Source organism: Pinus tabuliformis, chromosome J (assembly GCF_031772625.1).
Source record: "Pinus tabuliformis cultivar Carrire ecotype Pingquan chromosome J, CPIR1, whole genome shotgun sequence".
In the NCBI taxonomy this organism is placed as follows: Eukaryota; Viridiplantae; Streptophyta; class Pinopsida; order Pinales; family Pinaceae; genus Pinus; species Pinus tabuliformis.
This window is the reverse complement of record NC_142295.1, coordinates 1,445,897,662-1,445,920,304: the sequence shown is the minus strand read 5'-3', so window position 1 is coordinate 1,445,920,304 and position 22,643 is coordinate 1,445,897,662. Positions and strand designations below refer to the sequence as shown.

The 22,643-nt window shown below is 41.3% G+C and overlaps 1 protein-coding gene across 1 annotated transcript in view; it reads left to right on the top strand.

The window, feature by feature from the left end:
• Positions 1–22,643, top strand: part of LOC149232806 (uncharacterized) — a 98,695-nt gene that overhangs the window by 33,200 nt on the left and 42,852 nt on the right. Inside the window, exon 4 of the mRNA XM_089379522.1 lies at positions 210–324. Coding sequence (XP_089235648.1) covers positions 210–324 — 115 coding nt within the window. The remainder of the gene's footprint in view (positions 1–209; positions 325–22,643) is intronic.

The following is a 22,643-nucleotide window of genomic DNA, read 5'->3' as shown; positions in this document are numbered from 1 at the left end:
TATCGTAGCAAGTACTAACAGATTAGCTAGTGGAGTGGTATGACATTTTTTAATGCAGAAGTTTCAAGCTAAGAAATGAACAGTCTTTATGCTTCTAGGATCCATATGCATGATATTTCTGTTTGGCATAACACATTAAATTGTTTCAAGGAATTTGGGTATATTGATGATAGAGTCTTGCATGCATTTATATTTGACTTGTATTGCAGGCACGCACATTATGAATTGGGGCTGACTCCCTTATGCTTGGTCTGGAAGGATGGAAATTGCAGCCAATATTTTTTGGACACTGATAGCAACGGAATTGTCCCCACCCAACAACATGTACAGACATTTCCGATATCTTGATATATTATCGCTTTTCTAGCCACTCACTTTCTAAGAATTTAACTATTTATCCCTTTTCTTATCCATATGCTAAGAGTTATGTTGTGTATGAGAATTAGGTTTTTGAGAAGGTATAAAAAGGTTGGAAGTGCGGGATCATTTAGAGGACATAGAAGAGGAGAAGAGGAAAATTGCACATTTGGCAGAAAGTCAGGCCGTCTAGGAAAACATCGAGGAAGAAATCCAAGGCACTTTGGAATTCGGAGTCAAGCAGGATAGAACAGTTAAGAAGCAACTTGATGTGACGGAGGACAAGGAATGTCAGAAAATGACAAAAACAGGACCTTAGACTATAGGAAAAAGATTAATAGGGATAGAGATTGTAAGCAACTCAACTTGAATCGAAGTTGATGCAATCCACCCTCAAAAGAATCAAATAACTTTGCACTCTCATACAACATCTTTGAGTCTTTACTTTGTAAGTAATGAAGTCTATCATTCATTACTAGCCTTTGGTTGTGCACCAACTATCCAGGCACCTTGGTCTTAAAGAATAAACGGGATTTCCATATATTTTGTCACCTTCTAATCCAATGGGCCTCACATCCTGAATGACTGATCTCTTACTTAGTTGTGCTGCCACAGGGGTCTTTGGTCAATGCTTTTCATATAGATGTTTAGTCCTATAGTATACAAAAGGTTTGTTGTAAGACCTGCAAGCATCATAGAATTCTTGTTACAGGAATGATTTCCCTAGGGGATCTATACCTGCTTTTGATTAGCAGCAGGTCCTTGAGGGTAGGTTTCTGCCCCCATACTATTCCCATTTGGGATTGTTTTGTTGTAGGGGCATTTCTTGAAGTAGGAAACACACCGACAACATAAGGGGGCTGAGAGGCATCTCTTGCAAGGTGGGGGGTTAACTGTGGTATATCTGTATGGAGTCTATGGACCACTTTAGCTCTCCAACTAGAACTGTCTAAATACAATATTAGGACATAATATAAGAAGCAATGGAACACAATAATGGAACAGAAGAATGGAATGGTGATTAAATGCTTGTATTAGAATGCAAGTCCTACTTGAGAGAGGGTACTATGCAATACAATGCCAAGTACACAAAATACATTGATGCTTTATGTTGAGGCACTTTAATAAGCTTATGAGGCTTGCCAAACATGCTGCTCTAACCCTAATCCTAATTAACACAAGGCTATGCTAGCTGCATTAATGTGTCAGGTCTAATTACGTAATTAGGATTCAGGACACATGGAACTCCAGAAAGTCGGCCTCATTAATATAGAAATTCCAGCCTTAGGTGACTGTTGTCTTTATAATTTCAATTAAACAACATAAATTTCTGATTTCTATTAACACAGAAATTAATTTCAGAACATAGCATCAAACACACAATAGCTGGAAAGTAAATAGCAATTTTTCTTTCAAAATTAGCTTTTCATTCCGTAGTCAAAGCTTAAGAAGAAACCTCCACATGTTGCTAAAACAACATCTGTATGGTTATCCAAATCACCGCAGAAACAGATCTGCACAAAAGCTGAGAAGAAACAGCTTGCAAGGAATACTCTACGACCTGCTATATGGATCTGTACGATTGAATGAATCTTCTGCATGGCTGTTGTACTGATGGTTGCTTTTGCTTCTCTCTTGTTCTTCAGCTCTTTTCAACTGGTTGCTGTCCTTAAAAAATTGTGATTGAACTCTCTATCTTGACTTGACTTTATACTTTTAGCAAAACTGTAATCTCTTTGTAAGATGTATGGTTGAGATTAATTCTAGTCTAAGTCATTAATGAATGAAATACTTTTTATTAGACTCAACAACTAAGTACAGACTTTTCACTTTTTCTTAAGGTAAATTACAAAATATAGTTATTTGAAATATCTTGAATCAATTCCAGCACGTTCACATCGAACAGGAAATTCCGTGAAGGCAGACTTCAAAATTAGGTTTTTGAAGTCTGCCAACTGAATTGGATCAGTGGGAGGTTGTGCTGCACATTCCACCTATGTTACCGGATCCGGCACTCCGTGGTCCAGGATTCACAGATCCACGTATCTGATCCGGATCCAGATCCGCCGAGATCCATCCATGAACCGGCACGTGGCGTATTTATGTTGCCTAGAAACAGATCCTGTGTTAAATTTTCCGGATTTCAACTTTTATGCAATGTGGTTTTACTTTGTACACATTCATGATTTGTTTTAGGTTTTCTTTTTGGCTTATTTGGATGACGTGGTCCCTCCACCCTCATTGTTTTATCTGAATTTGTCGGCCGCACAGAGAGAAGAACTTAGAATAGCGACAGAGGGAAGAATACTAAATAGTGAATGGAGACAGAGGGAAGTCCGGAGAATACTAAATTGCGTCCGCCAACAAAAGCACCTTGTTTCTTGTGACACGGCTGCATAAGATAGTCATAACATTGAGAAACAAAGGACTATTCAACACTGAGCAGGCAGCGACCCCCTGTAGCTGATAGTTTTTAAAATTTTTTGAAGACTATTCACCTCGCAACAATTCACAGCCTACAGGTTTAGAATTTTTTAATTTTTTGAAAGTGTCAATGACCCCTGTAGCTAGTGTCAACAAACGGAAATTTTACTCCTAAAATTATACTCACAGTGAAACCAATATACCAAAAAATTATGCTCACAGTGAAACCAATATGTTGAAACTTGAACGCCATAATAGCTAATTTTGGTTGCTATTATCTTAGATTTTGTTGAAACTTGAACGCCTTCTTTAAATTAAATTAATTTTTAATTTTTTATGTACTTTAATTTTAATTTTAATAAATTAAAATAGCTATCTAATTAATTGTACTTTAATTTTAATTTTAATTTTATGTACAGGCAGCTACAGACAGCTAGATTTTAATTTTAAATTTTTAAAAATATTATTATATTTTTTTTGTACGTGACGTATCCTTGCTGTATCCGGATCCTGGATTTTCAAAAAACTCGCGAATCTGGTTCCGGATCTATATCTGTATCCGTATCTGAATCTTTGTAACTTAGCTTTCTACAATATCCCACATCTCAACTTCTTCAAGTAGTAAGACTATCCTCTCCTTCCATGGGGCAAAATTCTCAGCCCCACTGAGCCTATTCTCCACCCTCAAACCAATAGCCATGACCCCATCAACCAAGACAACTTCTCAATCACTGAAAACTGGCAAAATCCTCCCTCTCAACCACAGATCTTTGATATATAGGGCTGTTTTAAGCTTGCTGTTCACTGTTATCAGCAGACAATCACTTGCTGGTCACATTTATCAGCTGTGGGTTCTCACCGCTTTGATACCATTCAGAAATTTTTTGGGGTCCCTGTAGCCCCTCTGGTTTTAGTATGTTTTGCACATAAAGTTTAATGCCCACAACCTATTTCAATGTAGCTGATATAAACATAAATCTGCATTCATATAAGACAATGCTAGGCTACCTCTGATCTTTACACACAACTGATAAATAAATTCACACAAGCATGCACATAAATGGACACTTGATTGGTCAATCTCTGATCTTGGAAAAACCCACAAGGGGAAAACTAGTCTAGAAGGAATATTTTGTTTCTAATCTCAGAGAAATAATTACAGCATTAAATTACACATCAGAGGACTTTCTCCTTTGAAACTCATGCTCAGCCTCCTAGGAAATTGTGCTGATGTTCTGGAACTTGTCCCACATTTCCAATACTCTCTGCCTTGGAAACTGGACCTCTGTACATACTTATCAACCTCAGAAAATGGGCCACAGTTGGCTCTTTTTCTCCTTGAATTTTGGGCCACTATTAGTCTCCACTGTGCTGAAATCTGTGTGACAGCCCCTCTGGTTTTAGTATGTTTTCCACATAAAGTTTAATGCCCACAACCTATTTCAATTTAGCTGATATAAACATAAATCTGCATTCATATAAGACAATGCTAGGCTACCTCTGATCTTTACACACAACTGATAAAATAAATTCACACAAGCATGCACATAAATGGACACTTGATTGGTCAATCTCTGATCTTGGAAAAACCCACAAGGGGAAAACTAGTCTAGGAGGAGTATTTTATTTCTAATCTCAGAGAAATAATTACAGCATTAAATTACACATCAAAGGACTTTCTCCTTTGAAACTCATGCTCATCCTCCTAGGAAATTGTGCTGCTGTTCTGGAACTTGTCCCACATTTCCAATACTCTCTGCCTTGGAAACTGGACCTCTGTACATACTTATCAACCTCAGAAAGTGTGCCACAGTTGGCTCTTTTTCTCCTTGAATTTTGGGCCACTATTAGTCTCCACGGCACTGAAATCTGTGTCACAGCTTCAGTGATGTCTAATTGAGTTTCTCTCGAAACTCGCGCTGACTGAACTCTGATTTCTCTGCAATCTCACAGCAGATTTCTCTGCATTTGATGTCCTCAAATTTCGGGTTTGCTAGGCTTGCATTTACTGAACTGACACCTCACAAAATTTGCGCTGATGCCCTCCAGAATTACGTTGGAAGCTTCCTCGAAATCTGTGCTGAGTAACTACTGTAGGTGCCTGCTCTTCCTGGAACTGTGTGTCACCTCCCAGCGTAGAAACTCGGCCTGCTGAGTCTTTTTCTTTACTGCTGTAGGTTATCTATCTCAGCCACTTCCTTGTTCCAGCAAATTCTTCCTCTTCTCGTTGCTCTCCTCCAACACTTCACATGAAGAATGAGAGCCTCCTTGCCATTTCCTTGCTGTAGAAACTATCAGAAACTATCTCAGCCTCCCTCCTTGAAGTTCTCTCAGCCTCCTCTTGAAGCTATCTCAACCTCTTCTCTCCTCTTCTCCAACCTTGCACTTGAAGAATAATGAGCTCACATTGCCTTTTTTCCCCTTTTAGTCCCTCATAATGATGAGAGGACCCTAACCCTTTGATCTATGGCTGCGATTAGATCTTAGCTCTCATAGATCAATGGTGGAGGTCTAATCTTCACTCGACCCCCATTTTCATGCCCCCCCTTCATGAAGAGCCTCCCTAGTCACTTTAATGTTGTTTTTGTACCTTGTACTTTTTTCCACATAAAGTCACTTTATAAACATAAAGTAACTTTAATAATATAAAGTACCATGTACTTTTTCTCATAAAGTTACTTCAAAAACATAAAGTGACTTTAGTATAATAAAGTGCTTTGTACTTTTGAACCTCATGAAGTGACTAAAAGTCACATGACTTTAATAAATCATAAAGTCACCCACTAAAAGGGTGTCTCATGTGTTTTCCTAGGCCAAAGGCAAAAAGCACTAAGGAACAACTCCTTGGTACCCTTTTTCTCAACAAGGAGTACTACTTGCTTGTACACCCCCCAGGATCATACAATCGAGCTCCTTGAGGGTTCTAGGGGACTTTGATAGCGAGCCAGTGCTCGCTTCACCCTCCATGCCCTCAACCATTAGACATAGGAGACTCACTTAGTGTTTTGTGTCACTGTTCCTTTGTCATGGTTTTATACATATGTTTTGGTGATATTCTTATGTAGGTTTCTTTTATTTGTATTATTTTTAGTATTTTCTAGGAGATGCGTTTGCACTCCCACATTGTATTCATACTAGTTGTGCCCTTGAACCCATTGACCTACTTTTTTGGTCACTTGTCGAACATTAATAAAAGTATCTTAACTTATCTTCATTGTCCATTCCCTCTTTTTGGGGGAACTTCTTAATGTTTCCATTTGTTGTGTGCTTGATCTTGTAGAGCCACTTGGAACTCACTAATGACTTCCCTCCATTATTGGTACTTTGTCCCGAACATCATTCTTCTTAATGGAGACCATACTCGTTGGTTTGCTACCTCTTGAAAGCTGAAAGGATTGAAATCTACGATGTTGCTCGTTAATGCCACGTAGATTGGAAATCTTTTTGGAGGTTAGCTTTCTCCAAATGTGCTTCTAGCAATGTTATCAGACTCGGAATCGGCAATAAATCGGCGAGGCAAAAGAGCGAAGAGTTTTAATCGGATCGGGAAAAAATCGGGAAAAAATCGGCAAATTCATTAAATAAAAATATACACATATATTGAATTAAAAAAACCATTTTTCATTAATATTGGGTAAAGGTATGTCCAAACAATGCATAATATCAATAGATGTCCAAAATATCATGAATAAATAAGTATCTCATATATGTTATGAGTCCACACATGATCCAAAGCACTGAGTCTTGAGTCCTTAGAAGCATATGCTTCTAAAAGTTTACAAAAAAGTTAAAAACTGCATACTAATCAGAAAAAAATCAGCAACTAAGAGTCTAAGACTCTTAAGAGTGAGAACTAGAAGCGATTCCTCCCTCTCCTTCGCTTGCTTGACTCTCAAAGTTCTCCAAGTCATGAAGGCTGAAAAGAGGAGGTTCATCTAATTGAACCCATTCTGCCGCATTTGTAGCTTGCAAATCTAACTCTTCAAGGTCGATTGGTGAATGATCAATACCTGTCATTATCATGAGACATTGAAATGTGAATTAAAATTTCACTTTGAAGTTTGAACTTTAAACTTTTAAAGTATGAACTAGATTATGAAACCTTCAAATTCAAGCTCTCGAATCTCACCTTGTATTTGTTTGTTGCGAAGTCGTAGATTGTAATGGACAAATGCAAGGTCATTCAAGCGCTTTTGTGTCAATCGGTTGCGCTTCTTAGAATGTATTTTCTCAAACATGCTCCAGTTGCGTTCACAACCTGAAGCACTGCATGCTTGGTTTAAGATTCGAATGGCAAATCTCTTCAAATCTGCCGTATCACTACCAAAGTTTTGCCACCAAAGACCTAGCAAGTGGTAAGGGTTTGTGAGTAGAAGACTAGAAGTACCAAATTAGTAAATAGTAAAAACTTAAAAAGAAAAGAAAATTTAATAAAACATTTAACATACAAAATAAAGTTTAAACAAATTTAATGAATTGATGAAGCCTTCAAGCTGGGTACCTGGCAACATCTTTGACCTTTGTCTTATAGCACTGGTATAGGCAAACAATTTAGATGGTGCCCTATAATCTTGTAGTTGGGAAAAGACACGACTTTGTTGTTCTGGATCAGGGAAGCACCTTTCCAAGCATGTCATAAGTCCTCTGCCAACCTCCCCATCCTCATTAAATTTGCTCTTATCATAAAAATATTGTGGGTTTAAGAAGTACCCAACAGCATGTAAGGGGGAATGCAATTGCCTATCCCAACGTGCATCTATAATGTCCCAAAGAGGCATATACTTTGTCTCATCATCCCCATATCTTCTTTTGATGGCCTCCTTTGCAAGATCCATCGCCTCATAAATGTAACCCATAGCGGGTTTGTCACCATCAACCATCCCGAAAGTTCAAGCATTCAAATTTAAAGAAATATGAAACATTGTAAATAAAAAGAAGCTTGAAATGAAATTTAAAAAATGAAAAATTTAAAAGACTAAAAGTACCTGAGAACTCTAACAAGGGACTCTGTCACAACAATAATCTCTTCAGCATCTTTCCAGAAGCCATCATTAAACACAAGTGCAACAATTTCGATGCCTTCAGGGGTCTTGGAATGTTTAGATCCCATCCACTCAGGTCCCAAGAACATCCTCTTCAGATTTATCTTTTGCTCAACCACAGATTGCAAAGATATGAAATTTGTTGCAAATCTAGTCACTGCAGGTCGAACAATTTCTTTACCTTCAGTGTATATTCTCATAGTGTTTAGGACAATAGTGTGGTTGTATAGGTATTTGGTTATGGATTTTGCCTTCTCCACAACCTCATGTATCCAATGAAGCTTACCAATGTCCTCAAGCATTAAATCTATGCAATGGGCAGCACAAGAGGTCCAAAAAATAGTGGGGTGCCTCATCTCAAAAAGTCTACTAGCAGCCATATAATTCGCTGCATTATCGGTGACAATTTGTACAACATTTTCTTCTCCCACTTCTTGAAAGACTTCCTCCATCATTTCACAGATAAGTTGGGCAGTCTTAACCTTATTTGAAGCATCCACTGACTTGAGAAACATTGTGCCTGCGGGACAAGATACAAGGAAATTTATTAAAGTTCTATTCCTCTGATCTGTCCATCCATCACTCATGATGGTGCACCCTGTTTCTACCCATGATGAACGAAACTCAGCTAGCACAAGCATGACATCTTCAACACTCTCTAACAACATATCTGTCCTAAGGCTCTCTGATGTAGGGGCTTTGAACCCTGGACCTGCAGCAGCAATTGCATCAATCATAGCTTGCCAATAAGGACTTCTGGCACAGTGGAAAGGTATGTCAGAATAGTACCAAAAGTTAGCAATGGCCTTCCTTGCCTGACTATGGATATTTTTTTTCCAACCAGTGCCATCCAAGGTAGGTTGGGAACCGGGTTTTGTGCGGGGAGCAAAAAAGGTGTTTATGTTTCCACCTCCAGTGTTGAAGGAAGGAGTTGCTGTTGAAGGACTGGCATGGCTTTGAGTTTGACTTGGCCTTGGAGGCATGTGTGGAAAACTTGGGAACGGCATTGAGGATTCAACAGATTGAGGTGACATGGGGCTAGTGGCAGAAAAAGTATCAACTCCAACATTTCCTATTTCAGCATTTTGCTTTGCTTTCTTGGCATTATGCTGCTCTAACATATCAAGGGCCAAGGCTGCTTGGTATTGGACATTCTCGTCAACTTTGCCGCAAATACCTATATCATGGCCAGGTATTTTTGCAAGGTGGAACTTGAATCTATAAATGCCTCCACTGCATTCCTTTTTGCAAAATTTACAAAGGAGCAAGGGTTTTCCGGGAATCTTGTCACAATAAGCCCAAGCAAAGTCCCGCTCTCTCGGCATTGTTGTTGCTTTGAACTTGTGTTTAATTTGTGGCTTCTGTTAAGATTTGGAGTCTGGCTTCTATTTAATTTGTGGCTCCTGTGAAAGACAACAAAAAATCAAATTTAAAAATTATCCAAAAATTTAAAATATGCTAGAAATTTAAAAAATTAAATGAAGACAGATGTCAGTGAACATATAGAAATTTTTTTGTAGTAATTTGTTGTACTTGTCTATTGGATATTGAGCGCAAAATCTCACCTGATTAAATTTGTTATGTTATTGCGTTCTACACTGGTGTCTAAACTAGTTTTCGTCCTAGGTCTTAGGTGCAGAGTAGTGGATTATTTTTCGTAAGGACACATTGGAACAAAAATTGAGGCAATTTCACGTTATGTAATATGGCAAGGGACAACAAGGACAGAACAGAAATGTGGAAGCAGGCATGGATTTTTCTCAATCTTTCCATGCATTCAAAGCTCATGAAAGTTAAAACATATAATTATAAACATTAAAAAAAATAAAGAGCTTATTCTCAGTAATAATGAGAACCCAAAATCAGAGAAATAAACATCACCTGCCTAATTGGAAAAACAGAGCATATATGAAAATTGGGACCTCAAGCAACTAGTTAGGTTGAAGTAAAACTGAAACTGTACCTCGTTGACACAATACTTTATAAGTTTATATAATTACTACCTCGTTGACACAATACTTTATATAATTACTGATTAGTATAAACTAGCTCTCTACAGTGGAAATGACAAACACAAAAAGAAAGGTAATGTTAGCTTTCTTCACTAAGTGCGGAACCTTCTAATGTTCAATAACAAATAAAGCCGCAATCAACGAACAATGATGCTAAACCAAACCATTATAATACTGCACATGACTAAACAACAGAAATATAGCATAATGACTGAATAATTACGAGTTCATGACATGAAACAGTGGCATCCTTTTATTAACTACCACTGCTGTGTCTTTACTTTTCAATTTTCTTAGTGATCAAACCATTTTTTTGCATCCCAATCGAATGATGTGAGGATAGCAAGCTATGGCTGCTAAGAATGGAATAAGTTGGCTTAAATAGCCGGCAGGTGCAGCCTCATCCGTGTTGAAGTGCGTGCTTGCAGCAGAAGGAGACTTTCTATGGCAGAGATATATCGTATCACTCCAAAACAAAGCTCATTAGTGACGGAAGAAATAAAGGAGGATCACGGTTTAATTACTATATTAGATCTGTTCTTCTCTGCGAGTCTGCGATTCGCATCCCCTGATCACGCTGGCGGCTGCAGTGCTGCACACATTCATCATTATATATATATTATATAGAGAGAGGAGTTACGGTTTACCTGAAGGCTCACGCAGGTATACGCTTTATCGATTCTCAACAATGCGGCGTCGAATGCACAGGCTCTGCGGTGGTGTCGACTGTGCGGTGTCTGGACACTGGACGCGGGAGTATGGACGCTGGACGCTGGACGCGGGAGTATGGACGCTGGACGCGGGAGTGATAAATGCCACAAACAGAAACCCAGAACCCGATAAACCGAAACCCAAAAATTTTGGCGGGACTCGGAAAAAAATCGCAGAGTCGGAATAATCGGCAGACGCGCGAGTCAAAATCGCGTTGACCACGAGTCAAACTCGGTCAACGCGATTTGACTCCGGAAGATTCGACTCTACTCGTTTCGTGGCCGAGCCGATTGGGAATCGCGATTAATCGGCAGAATCGCCGATTCCTGTTTCACTGGCTTCTAGGAGTCTCAACATATTCTTGAGCATCCCTCAATGTTTTGAACCATCGAGGTCTCCTGGTAGAACTAAAATATTTGATGTATCCTCTTTACATGAAGGCTATTGTCTTGTGCTACAAGTCACTTGCAACCTTGGTAAAACCTTTAGGGCTTCTTTGACCTCATCTTCTATCATTGGAATAGGTTCATGGGACTCCTTGGATGCAAAGTCTTACTTAAACATTACATCCTTGCCCACTATCGTCTTTGTTAATTTTAGGTATGTTCTATGCTTAGAGCAATTTATTCCAATTTTCGCAGTTACCTCAATATCTTTTCCAGATTAGCAATTACATCAGCATTAAAGTAAACTGCAGATAGAACATAAACATAAATCGCAGAAGACAAGCCAAGACAAGAGGACACAAGATGTGGCACTACCCAGGGACAAACCCCAATGTGGGAAAACCCTTGATCAATTCTTCTTATATGTTCTTCAATAGTTCAGCAGAGAGAGAGAGAGAGATAGTACATTTACAACAGATGTCAACGCTTTGACTTATCTAGATAAGAGCATAGATCATCTCTAAGAAGATGATCATGAGATCAGTTGAAGACATGCTGCTTCAGCTGATTCTCCAAGGTGAGTCCTTCACGTATCGTTGTGTTGCATTTCATCATCATGCTCCACCTCACCGCGCTGCACCATGTTGCACCCATCATCACTATGCTGCATCTCATCATGCTTCATTAATCATGACTGGACCCATCACAGTACTGCATTATGTGCCATTGCTATACCATGTTGCCGCACTGACCTATGCTCTGGCTGCACCTTGCTTGCTTGTTGTCTCTTGCTTTCTTGTTGTCCCTAGCATGCTTGTTGTCCTTAGCATGATTGTTGTGCTTTGCATGCTAGCTGTAACATTGCATGCTTGGTGTATTTGCTGCTAAGTACCATACAACTATCCCAATGTATGTTAGATGTCCCTTGTGCGTTGCTCTCCTTCGGAGACAGATGCTCCGACAGTTCCCGACAGTTTCGGCTGTTCCGACTGTTCCCGACAGTTCTGGCTGTTCCCGGCAGTTCCGGCAGTTCCCAACAGTGTCGGCAGTTTAGGCAGTTCCGACAGCTCCAACAATTCTCGGCAGTTCCTGGCAGTTCCCGACAGTTCCGGCAGTTCCGACAGTTCTCGGCAGTTCTGGATTCTGCCCTCTGCGTCAACTTTCCTGGCTGTTCCGGCAGTTCTCGGCAGTTCCGACTTCTGTTGCCTGGATTAGGGCAACATTATCGCTTAGGATCTCTCCTACTAAAACCCAAAGACAAGTACAGAGGGAGAGATCCCAAGTGTGTTGAAATGACTTGAAGGCCACCTCTATTTATACTAAAACGTTGAGCACAAGTGGGGTTTATTTGGTTGCTGGCCGACCTTGACGAATTGTCCCATAATACAAGTAAATTCGTATCTCCATGAATACTTATTGGAATCGGATGATCTTTAGATCAATCCTACACCTATCGATGAGAGGGATCCAAGAAAAGTATCATCTTCCATTAATAAGATGACCCACATGGAGTTTGGCCCTAGTTGTCAATTTTAACACTCCTCCTCAACTAGGGAGAACTCCATCCGCTAATCCATATGTCTGACTGTGCTATCTTTGCCATCATTGCCCTGCATTGCACTACTCTGCTGAACCATGAAGAAGAAGAATTGATCGAGAATGTCTCATACCATTCTTTGCTGACCCGAAGTCAGTTTCATCTGAAGAGAGTGTGTCACATCACTCTTACTGACCCGAAGTCAGTTTTATTGATCCCAGATCAATATCACAAGAGAGTGTTTCAAACCACTCATACTGATCCCAAATCAGTTTCATTGATCTCGGATCAATGGAGGTCATCCTAGCATAGGGAGTACGGTAGATACAACAATGCGTCCATCGATAGTACTACTATGGTCCCTAACCCCATTTCCTTGCTCATTGATCAGATGAGAGGTAGTTCCCATGAGTTTCAGACTGCATGGGTAAGATGCCTCGACAGGAGAACTAATCATCCTGTCCACAGGAGAACGAATCATCCTGCTCCACAGTCGCCAAGGGAGAACTAATCATCCCGTTTCACAGTTGCCACGGGAGAACTAATCATCCCGGCCCACAAGAGAACTAATCGTCCTATTCCACAGTTGCCACGGGAAAACTAATCATCTCGGCCCACAAGAAAACTAATCATCCTGTTCCACAGTGGCAACGGGAGAACTAATCATCTCGGCCCACAGGAGAACTAATCATCCTGTTCCACAGTTGCCACGAGGTATCACAGGGGAAGGTTGAACCTATCATCCTATACATAGCGCACCACCAAGGGAGGGTGAGTTGCCTTGTGGTCGTATGTTGCTCCAGTAAGTACTCCAAGCCCTCAAGAGCTCCCAGAGCTCAATGCATGCAACATGTAGGACCCTTATAAGAAGGTCTCTCAACGACTCCAAGTCGTTCGGGAAAGTCACACATTTGACCTTTCCCGAGGCTTTGACAAAATGTCTACGACCTGTTCATCAGTCTCAATGCGATGGAGCCTCCTCGCTCATCGACTTACCATATCCTAGATAAGGCAATATCTGATGTCTATCTGCTGGAGCAATCATCGAATACGAGATTCCTCAATAATCGAATCCCCCCTCTGGTTGTCACAGAGAATCACAGTGGAATTCATCATGTGTACAAACAGCTCACTGAAAAGCTTCCGCAACTAGGTAGCGTCATACGAGATCATACTCGTAGCTATGTATTCGGTCTCGGCAGTGCTTATAGCAACCGACTTCTATTTCCTTCTCATCCATGATATCGAAGCAAAACCCAAAGAGAACTAGCGCTGAGAAGTGCTCTAGTGATCCTCCACATTGCTTGCCCAGTCAACATTCAAATAATCATGCAGCTTCATATTTTCGCAGTGTATCTCAATCCATGAGAGATTGTGCCCCGAAGATATCTCAGAAGATTCTTGGCACCAATCCAGTGAGGCTCAACCAAATATATGAGTTTATGAATCTCAGAGGCATTTCCCAAATTTGGTCTGACATCATCACCATATAACTTTTGAAAGTTAAGATCCTCGAGGTAGTCACGGGCTTGCGGTTTACCGTTCCACATCTGGAATCCAACTCCCTCTTACTTCTGCAAGTGAGAGGGTCTGCACTTGTTTGAAATAGGTCATCCTCAGAAGGTGCTAGTATGAGAGGTCTATCATCCACAACCTTCAAACAATGGTTTGGATCGACCACTCTTATTGAATCTCAGCTTCATCTGATAGCTATCAGTCCTCTCATACTACGCCCGGGGAATTTTGCTTCAAGTCATAGAGGGCTTTCTTCCACCTGCATACGTGAGATTCTTGATCATGAATCTCAAACCCCTCGGGTTGTTCCAAAGTTGTGGACCTACTACATTAGGGGAATGGTCCCCTTGTAAGATTTTCCTTCAGTACATTTCAGACATGTACTTTCATGCTCTTTTTGAATTTAGGCATCCCTGTTACCATCTGACTCACAGACCTCCGGTGCTATGTGTTAATGGACATGGTCCCCAGTGGACTTCCTGCAACTTGATACAACCCTGAACTCAAAAACATCTTTGAAAATTCTATTTTCAAACACGTACCTTTCCATCGATGAGTGCCACCCTGTAACCTTTGACTTCCATTGCCGAAATGGACACCAGGTTCTTCTTGCGATCAGGTATATAAAAGAGATTCTGTAAATGAATTGAGTTACCCTCATTCAATTGAGGGGTAACATTCCCTACACCCTTTCTGGGATAGGTGGCATCGGTTCCAAGTATAATCCCACGATTGTTTCCATCTCTACCAAATTAGAGAGTGCACCCTTCTATCCGGTGAAGTGCCTTGAAGCACTATAATCAATAAGCCAAATTCCCAAAGAATTTGAAGGAGAGGGTCAATACAAGATAACGCTTCTTTATCTTATCAAAAACAACATTTGATTCTTCATACTTGGGGTTCCTTGCTTTCTTTGAAGAGTTGGCCATTTCCTTGATGACCTGCATTACCTGTCATTCCTTTGATCATTGAAGATGTCCTTGGAATGATTGTTATCTTCATCAAGAGATGTGTCTCTGTGATTCGGACACTCCTTCGCATAATGGCTGAACTTATTTCAACCAAGGCATCTGCCTTTCCTTCCACCCTTAGATCCAGACTTCCTAATGAAGTGCTCTTTAGGTAGGCCATTAGAAACTTCCACTGCGCCATTCTGATAATATTCTCTGCTTTGACTTCACCCTCGGTGAATTTGAAGAGGGATGAGGAATCCACTGATCCTTTTGTCCTTTCCCAACTATCTTCGGTGATTGCTCTTTCACTCTTGCTTGGGCATTGTCTTCACCTCATGTCTGATACCATGTTAATTTTAGTTATGTTGTATACTTAGAGCAATTTATTTCAATTTTCACAGTTAGCTCAATATCTTTTCCAGATTAGCAATCACATCAGCATTAAAGTAAACTGCAGATAGAACATAAACATAAATCGCAGAAGACAAGCCAAGACAAGAGGACACAAGATGTGGCGCTACCCAGGGACAAACCCCAATGTGGGGAACCCTTGATCAATTCTTCTTATTTGTTCTTCAATAGTTCAGCAGAGAGAGAGAGATAGTACGTTTACAATAGAAGTCAACACTTTGACTTCTCTAGATAAGAGCATAAATCATCTCTAAGAAGATGATACATGAGATCAGTTGAAGACATGCTGCTTCAACTGATTCTCTAAGGTGACTCCTTCACTTATCGTTGTGCTGCATTTCGTCATCATGCTGCACCTCACCGTGCTGCACCATGCTGCACCCATCATCACTATGCTGCATCTCATCACGCTTCATTAATCATGACTGTACCCATCACAGTATTGCATTATGTGCCATTGCTACACCATGTTGCTGTACTGACCTATGCTCTGGCTGCACCTTGCTTGCTTGTTGTCCCTTGCTCGCTTGTTGTCCCTTGCTCGCTTGTTGTCCTTTGCTTGCTTTGCATGCTAGCTGTAACGTTGCATGCTTGGTGTATTCGCTGCTAAGTACCATACAACTATTCCAATGTTATTTAGCTGTCCCTCGCGTGCTGCGCTCCTTCAGAGGTAGATGCTCCAACAATTCCTGACAGGTTCGGCTGTTCCGGCTGTTTTGGCTGTTTCCGATAGTTCCGACAATTCTCGACAGTTCCGACAATTCCCGGCAGTTCCGGCAGCTCCCGGCAGTTCCGACAATTCCGACAGTGCCCGCTGTTCGCGACAGTTCCGGCAGTTTCCAACAGTTCTGACAGTTTCGTCTGTTCCCGGTAGTTCCGACAGTTCCTGGCAGTTCAGGCAATTCCCGGCAATTCCGGCAATTCCCGGCAATTCCGGCTTCTGCCCTCTGCGTCAGCTTTCTCGACTGTTCTGGCAGTTCCCAGCAGTTCCAGCCCTCTGCCCTCTGGATTAGGGCAGCGTTATCGCTTAGGATCTCTCCTCCTACTAAAACCCAAAGACAAGTAGAGAGGAAGAGATCCCAAGTGTGTTGAAATGAGTTGAAGGCCACCTCTATTTATACTAAAACATTGAGCACAAGTGGGGTTTATTTGGTTGCTGGCTGAACTTGACGAATTGTCCCATAACACAAATAAATTCATATCTCCATGAATACTTATCGGAATCGAATCGGATGATCTTTAGATCAATCCTACACCTCTTGAAGAGAGGGATCCAAGAAAAATATCAGCTTCCATTATTAAGATGACCCACATGGAGTTTGGCCCTAGTTGTCGATTTTAACGATCTTCCTCTGTTCTAGAATATTAGATGTTGTAGGTCTTTGAAGTCTCGCCATAACCTAAAACAACTTGGTCCTCTTCTCCATCGATACATGAATATAAATTGGACATCCAAAGATGCAAAAATGATTTAACTTTGGCTTCCCACCAATGAATGCTTCCTTTGATGTCTTATCCTCCAAGACCCTGTGAGGACACTTGTTCTAGATGTAGATGCTGGGTTGCATGCCTTTACCCAAAGAAAACATTAGCAAATCATGGTCATGAATCATGCCCTAAGCAACCCCTATTATGGATTGAGTCTTCTACTCTGCAACCTCATTCTGAGATGGGTTGTATGTAATAATTAGTTCCTTCTTGATCCTTGCCTCTTGGTAGAAACCCATGAACTTTTGTGAGATATACTCATCTCGATTGGTCGATCTAAAGAATTTGATCTTCTTCCTCGTTTGGTTCACAACTAATGCTTTGAACTCTTGAAATCTGCTATAGATCTCATCTATGGTCTTTAGGAAGTTGATCCAAGTCTTGTGAGAGAAGTCATCATTGAAAAAACATAATGCATGCTTCTTGAAATTTATGCCACTAACATCGATCCACAAACATCTAAATGTTGAAATTTTCTAAGTCTAACCCGTTAGAAATTTTCCTGAACTATCTGGTTTATTTCACCTACTTGTTTAATTACTGAACAAGTTATTTAACCATATAAATATTGAAATAAACATAAATGCAGTCTCAACCATTTACAGATCATCCACTGAAAGAAATAGACAAACACACAAGGGACACCATTATTTTGGACAATTGTCCCCAGAAAAACCCAACTTGGGAAAATCGGTGTAGCAGTTTTGAGGGTTTTATTATTAAGCAGCTTTTCTTGAGTACAACTGGGTGCCAAACTGGCTCACTGATAGAGAAATCAATCTAGCAGTAATACCTATCTTCAGAAGCAGATATTTGGTATGTCTGCTCCACAAAAGTCTCTCCAACGCCTCTTTGAGTTGCGTCAACCCTCCTGGCCTCTGCATCAACCTACAAATGCTCTGCGTTGGCTCTCTGACCCTCGCGTCACCCATGTAGGCCCTATGGCCCTTTGTGCAGTCACTCTGGCCCTCTACGTGGCTCTTGCTGGTTCTGCGTCTACCTCTCTGCCTCTGCACTGGTCTCCCGACACTATCTCTGCCTCTCCGTTATGCACTCACTGCCCCTTGCTGCAACTCTGATCACTGATTTGATTTCTCTTAGCAAACCCCGCTCCAGAAAATCGAATTGACTGATCAACTTGGTGTGTCTCCTCCAACTGACCCTCAAGCCTCCTCTTATACTTTTTTTGTTGAGTCTTAAATGATCGAGATTAAATCTCTAATCAACGACTAAGATTAGATTTGGCTTGATCCATGTCATTCCAGTTTTATATTAATACCCATTAATATTTTTATTTTCCTAAGTTTAGACTTAGGAACCCATTAAAAAGATTAATTATTTTAATATCTCTCTAATCGAGTGGAATTTCCCCAAATCATTTCTGGGTCTTGGAGATCTCATGTGCTTTAGCCTCTCCACCAAATTTCATGGCTAGAGCACATTTGATGCAACCCCAAATCAACACTCCCTCTTAGCGAGGAATGTGCTCTAGTAATGCTCCACCACTGAACATTACCCTAATTATCCGGCACCGGTACCTGTGCTGATATTTGGCCTTGCTGCCCAACATCCATTACACCGCTGCCTCCTGTACTGCTGCCCATGGCTCTACCATTGCCACTGCTACATCTGTACTGCAACTCCCTCTGCATTTGTGTTGCTGCTGGTCCTTTCTCCCAACATTGCAACCCTCTCTCATCATGCTGAATCGTGATGCCCATAGCACTACCACTGCTACTGCTGCACTGCTACCGACATCCTTGTCAGGCTAGAAGCCCTCTTGACGCTGAAGCTCTCTCTACTGCTCCTGTGTCACTGCCTCTACGTTGCTGCTACAACTCTGTGCCTCTCGCACTGCTACAAACACCTTTGTGCCTTTCTGAGACGATGGTAACTGATCTACCTAACTACCGACATCCTTGTCAGGCTAGAAGCCCTCCTGATGCTGAAGCTCCCTCTGCTGCTATCCTGTGTCGTTGCCTCTATGCTGCTGCTACAACTATGTGCCTCTCACACTGCTATAGCCCCCATTGCTCTGCTACAGATCCCTGCACTCAAGCGCTGTTCTGCTGCTCCATCCGCATCTTGCTTCTACTGACATTTGTCATCCTGCTACTGTCTCTCGGGGCCCCTGTAGCCAGATATGATCCAAGAGTTTGGGTACCTCATGGATCCTGCCCCACATCTCCTGTAGTCCTCTTGACTACAACTCGATGTCACCCCACCTCTTCTCTAGAGGTACATGAGCACTCATGGCACAATCGTCATCATCCTCCACTTCCTTCTCCGCCTTAGCTTGCGTTGCCTTTGAGTCAGAAGCCTCTCCCTTATTCTTCTTCCTGGGACACTGGGTTGCATAATGGCCCAACTCCTCACAGTGGAAGCACTTTAGCTCGGAAATGTCCTTCTTCCTCTTCCCTTGCTGCCTCACAGATGCCAGAGCCACATCCTCTTCCTCCTCTTTCTTGATTCGACCTCCTTTGCTACTACTTCCCGCCTTGGTCAGCCGTCTGATCTTTTCTTGGCGAAGAGCTACCCACAATTCTTCCCAATCTGGAAGCGCCCAAAATGCTTTGGACGAATGTCTCCCACTCCTCAGAGACTGTGTTCAGGGCGATTCTCACCATTAACTCCTGATCTAGCGTGGCTTCTATGGAAGTCAGTTGGTCCCGAACCTCCTGCAACCTGTTGAGGAAGTGATCTATCTGCTCCCCCTTCTGCATCTGATATGATCACAATTGATTCTCCAATAGCATCTTCCTCTGCATGGAAGTACCCTGATACAATGTCGTCAAGGTATCCCACATATCCTTTGCTGTATTTTTCTTGGCAATATGTTGAACTACATGATCCTTGACCCCATTAATGATTATGCACTTTGCCTTGGCCATTGCATCCTCATACTTTTCGTTATCAACTGGGCCGACTACGATAACCACTGTTCTCAAGGCGAAGGCCTTGATGCGATGTCTATCCAGAATTGAAAGGATCCTGGCCTTCCAGATGACAAAGTTGGATGCCCCATCCAGCCTGTCCTGATCCCTCAGTGCGTTCATTGCCATCTCCGCTCTTCTCTTCGACTCCCACTGAGTCTCTACTTCCCTCCTGGAAGTTGTCTTCTAGATTCCCTTTATGTCTCGATTTCCCCCTTGGAAATCCTCTCCTAGACTCCCCCTGAGTCTCGATTTCCCCCTTGGAAATCTTTTTGCCAACAGTGGAATCGCACCTCTTCGATCCCCTTTGCTCCTGCAACACTGATCTGGATTTTTTGGTTAGAAATCCGTTTAGGTAGCGACTCCCTCTACCTTGGTTCTGTCCCGTTAGGTACTGTTCTGCTTTGACAGCGACAGTGCCCCACTAGCTTCACAATCCACAACCTGCCCACAACTCTCTAGGCCCCAACAGTGGAAGAAATTGAGCCTCTTGGCTCTGCGTAATCCCTGCAGTGGCTGAATCGCTCCTATCGCCAACTGCGTCACTCCTACCTGGCTGAGTAGGATGACGTGGCTCTTCGTGAGCCTTTTCTGCCTCTCACTGCTTCTGTGCTGACCCTTTCTCTGGCCCGGAATGATGATGCAAGCTCTCTGCGTCACTCCTTCTCTGCTGCTTTCTGCTTAGGAACAACTTCTCTCTCGGAACAGCTGTTTCTGTTGCAAATTCTCTGATTTAGCTGGTGCTTTCAACTCTGGTCTGCAACCCTTTGATACCATGTTGAAATTTCTAAGTCTAATCCATTAGAAATTTTCCTGCACTATTTGGTTTATTTCACCTAGTTGTTTAATTACTGAACAAGTTATTTAACCCAATGTTCCACCAAGGTTCCGGGACGAGGGGGCGAGGGAGCGAGGGGGCGTGGGAGCGGCCTATGCAAAAGCTCCCTACCATTTTTTAGGAAACGTGGGGGAGCGTCAGGGTCTTAAAAATTTATAAATATAAAATATAATTTATTAATTGAGTCCACTATGACAATTTGGTTTGAATTGAAAAGCTGCAAAGCATGATCATTGATATGAATATCATTTGACATTATCCAAATTTATAAAAGATTAAAGTCAAGTCTGATACATCAAGAGTCATCATTGGCAAAAAATTCCCAATGCTAAAGGCTCCCATATGCTCTAAATTTTTATAGAAAACAATTTTATATTATTAGGCACGGCTGAAATTACCTTGAAAAAGCCACATTTTACAGCTGTAAAAACTTTCTTAATTTGAAATTAACATTACACTGAGCTTCCAATAGGTATAAGTGTATCTAACTGCAATGATATGTTTCATGCAATATAAACTTCATTCTTCAACAGCATCACAAGACAAATAGTTAGTAGTAGATAAATATGGACATGATTAAAACTAAAAGCGTAAAACGTATAAATCTCCAATTTATTATAATTATCTTGTTCGAATATAGCCTGACTGCACCATAAAACCTTCTAGGGAGCCTGAGATGTTCTGAACTGTAACATAGCTTTTTTAGTATTTACAATACTTGTACAGTGCTTCTCCCATTTTGGATCCCTGGTTTGTCCACTTTGACCATTGTCGATGTGAAATGATTCACTCAGAATAAGCATATGATTTTTATTTCCGGCAAGAAATGAAAAGTAACATGATATATTATGGATATCTTTTCATGAAGCCAACCTAATATGGGCCCTCACTTCACCTGGAGATAGAAATAAGCATATGATTTTATTTCTAGCACGAAATGAAAAGTAACATGATATACTATGGATCTCTTTTCATGAAGCCAACCAAATAAGGACCCTCGCTTCACCCGAAGAGAGAGAAATAAGTGTATGATTTTTATTTCCAGCAAGAAATGAAACACAACATGATATATTATGGATCTCTTTTCATGAAGGCAACCTAATAATGGGCCCTCACTTCACCTGGAGAGAGAGAGATAGACTGCACAAACAAAATATGGTCAGCTTTTATGCAGAATTATATTATATCTTTGAAACACCCGCAAATTTGCAAATATGAAAATATGAAAGTTGGGCTTTACTCCACCTTGCAAATCTTCTGTTCAGAAAGAGCCTCGATAAACATCAACCAGTACAGATGAGACCTTAACTTGGAGAAGTTAGATATTTGCACCAAGTTCAACACAGAAAAACAGAATAAAGTGATCATATGTGCAAATATATATTTTAGATAAATTGAACTGAATTTAAAATTCTTATGTATATATGAATACCTGGCCTTACTCAAGTATGCCAGTTGGCTATTAGATATTCACATGAGATGAAATCAGCTCCCTCTGGAATGATGAATCTGAACAATGAAATCCAACGCTATGAGTGGAGCGCTCAGCGAACTTGCAAAGGCTGTGCCGCTGTGAGTGCGTTGTTCATGGTTCAGGGTGCCGGTTTTATAACATGAAACAACGATTTTCCAAAACCCTAAATGTTAATTAACTCTTAATTAAAGATTACGTTCAGCGTTTAGCTAATTAAAAGTTTAAAATGGTTTTTAATGCATTAAAAGTGTGCCACGTCCCCCCTCGTCCCCCCACGTCCCCTCTCGCCCCCCCCTCGTCCCCTCTCGTCCCCCCACGTCCCCCTTTTCGGAAACGCCCCCTTAGGGAAGGGAAATGTTTCCCTGGCACGTCCCCCTGAGTTTCCTCCATTTTGGGAGCGTGGGGAAACGTCCCCTACTCGTCCTCGGAGCGCGGGGGAGCGAGGAAACTAGACCCCTAGGGGGGGGCGAGTCCCCGTGGAACACTGATTTAACCATATAAATACTGAAATAAACAAAAATGCAGTCTCAACCATCTACAGATCATCAACTTAAAGAAATAG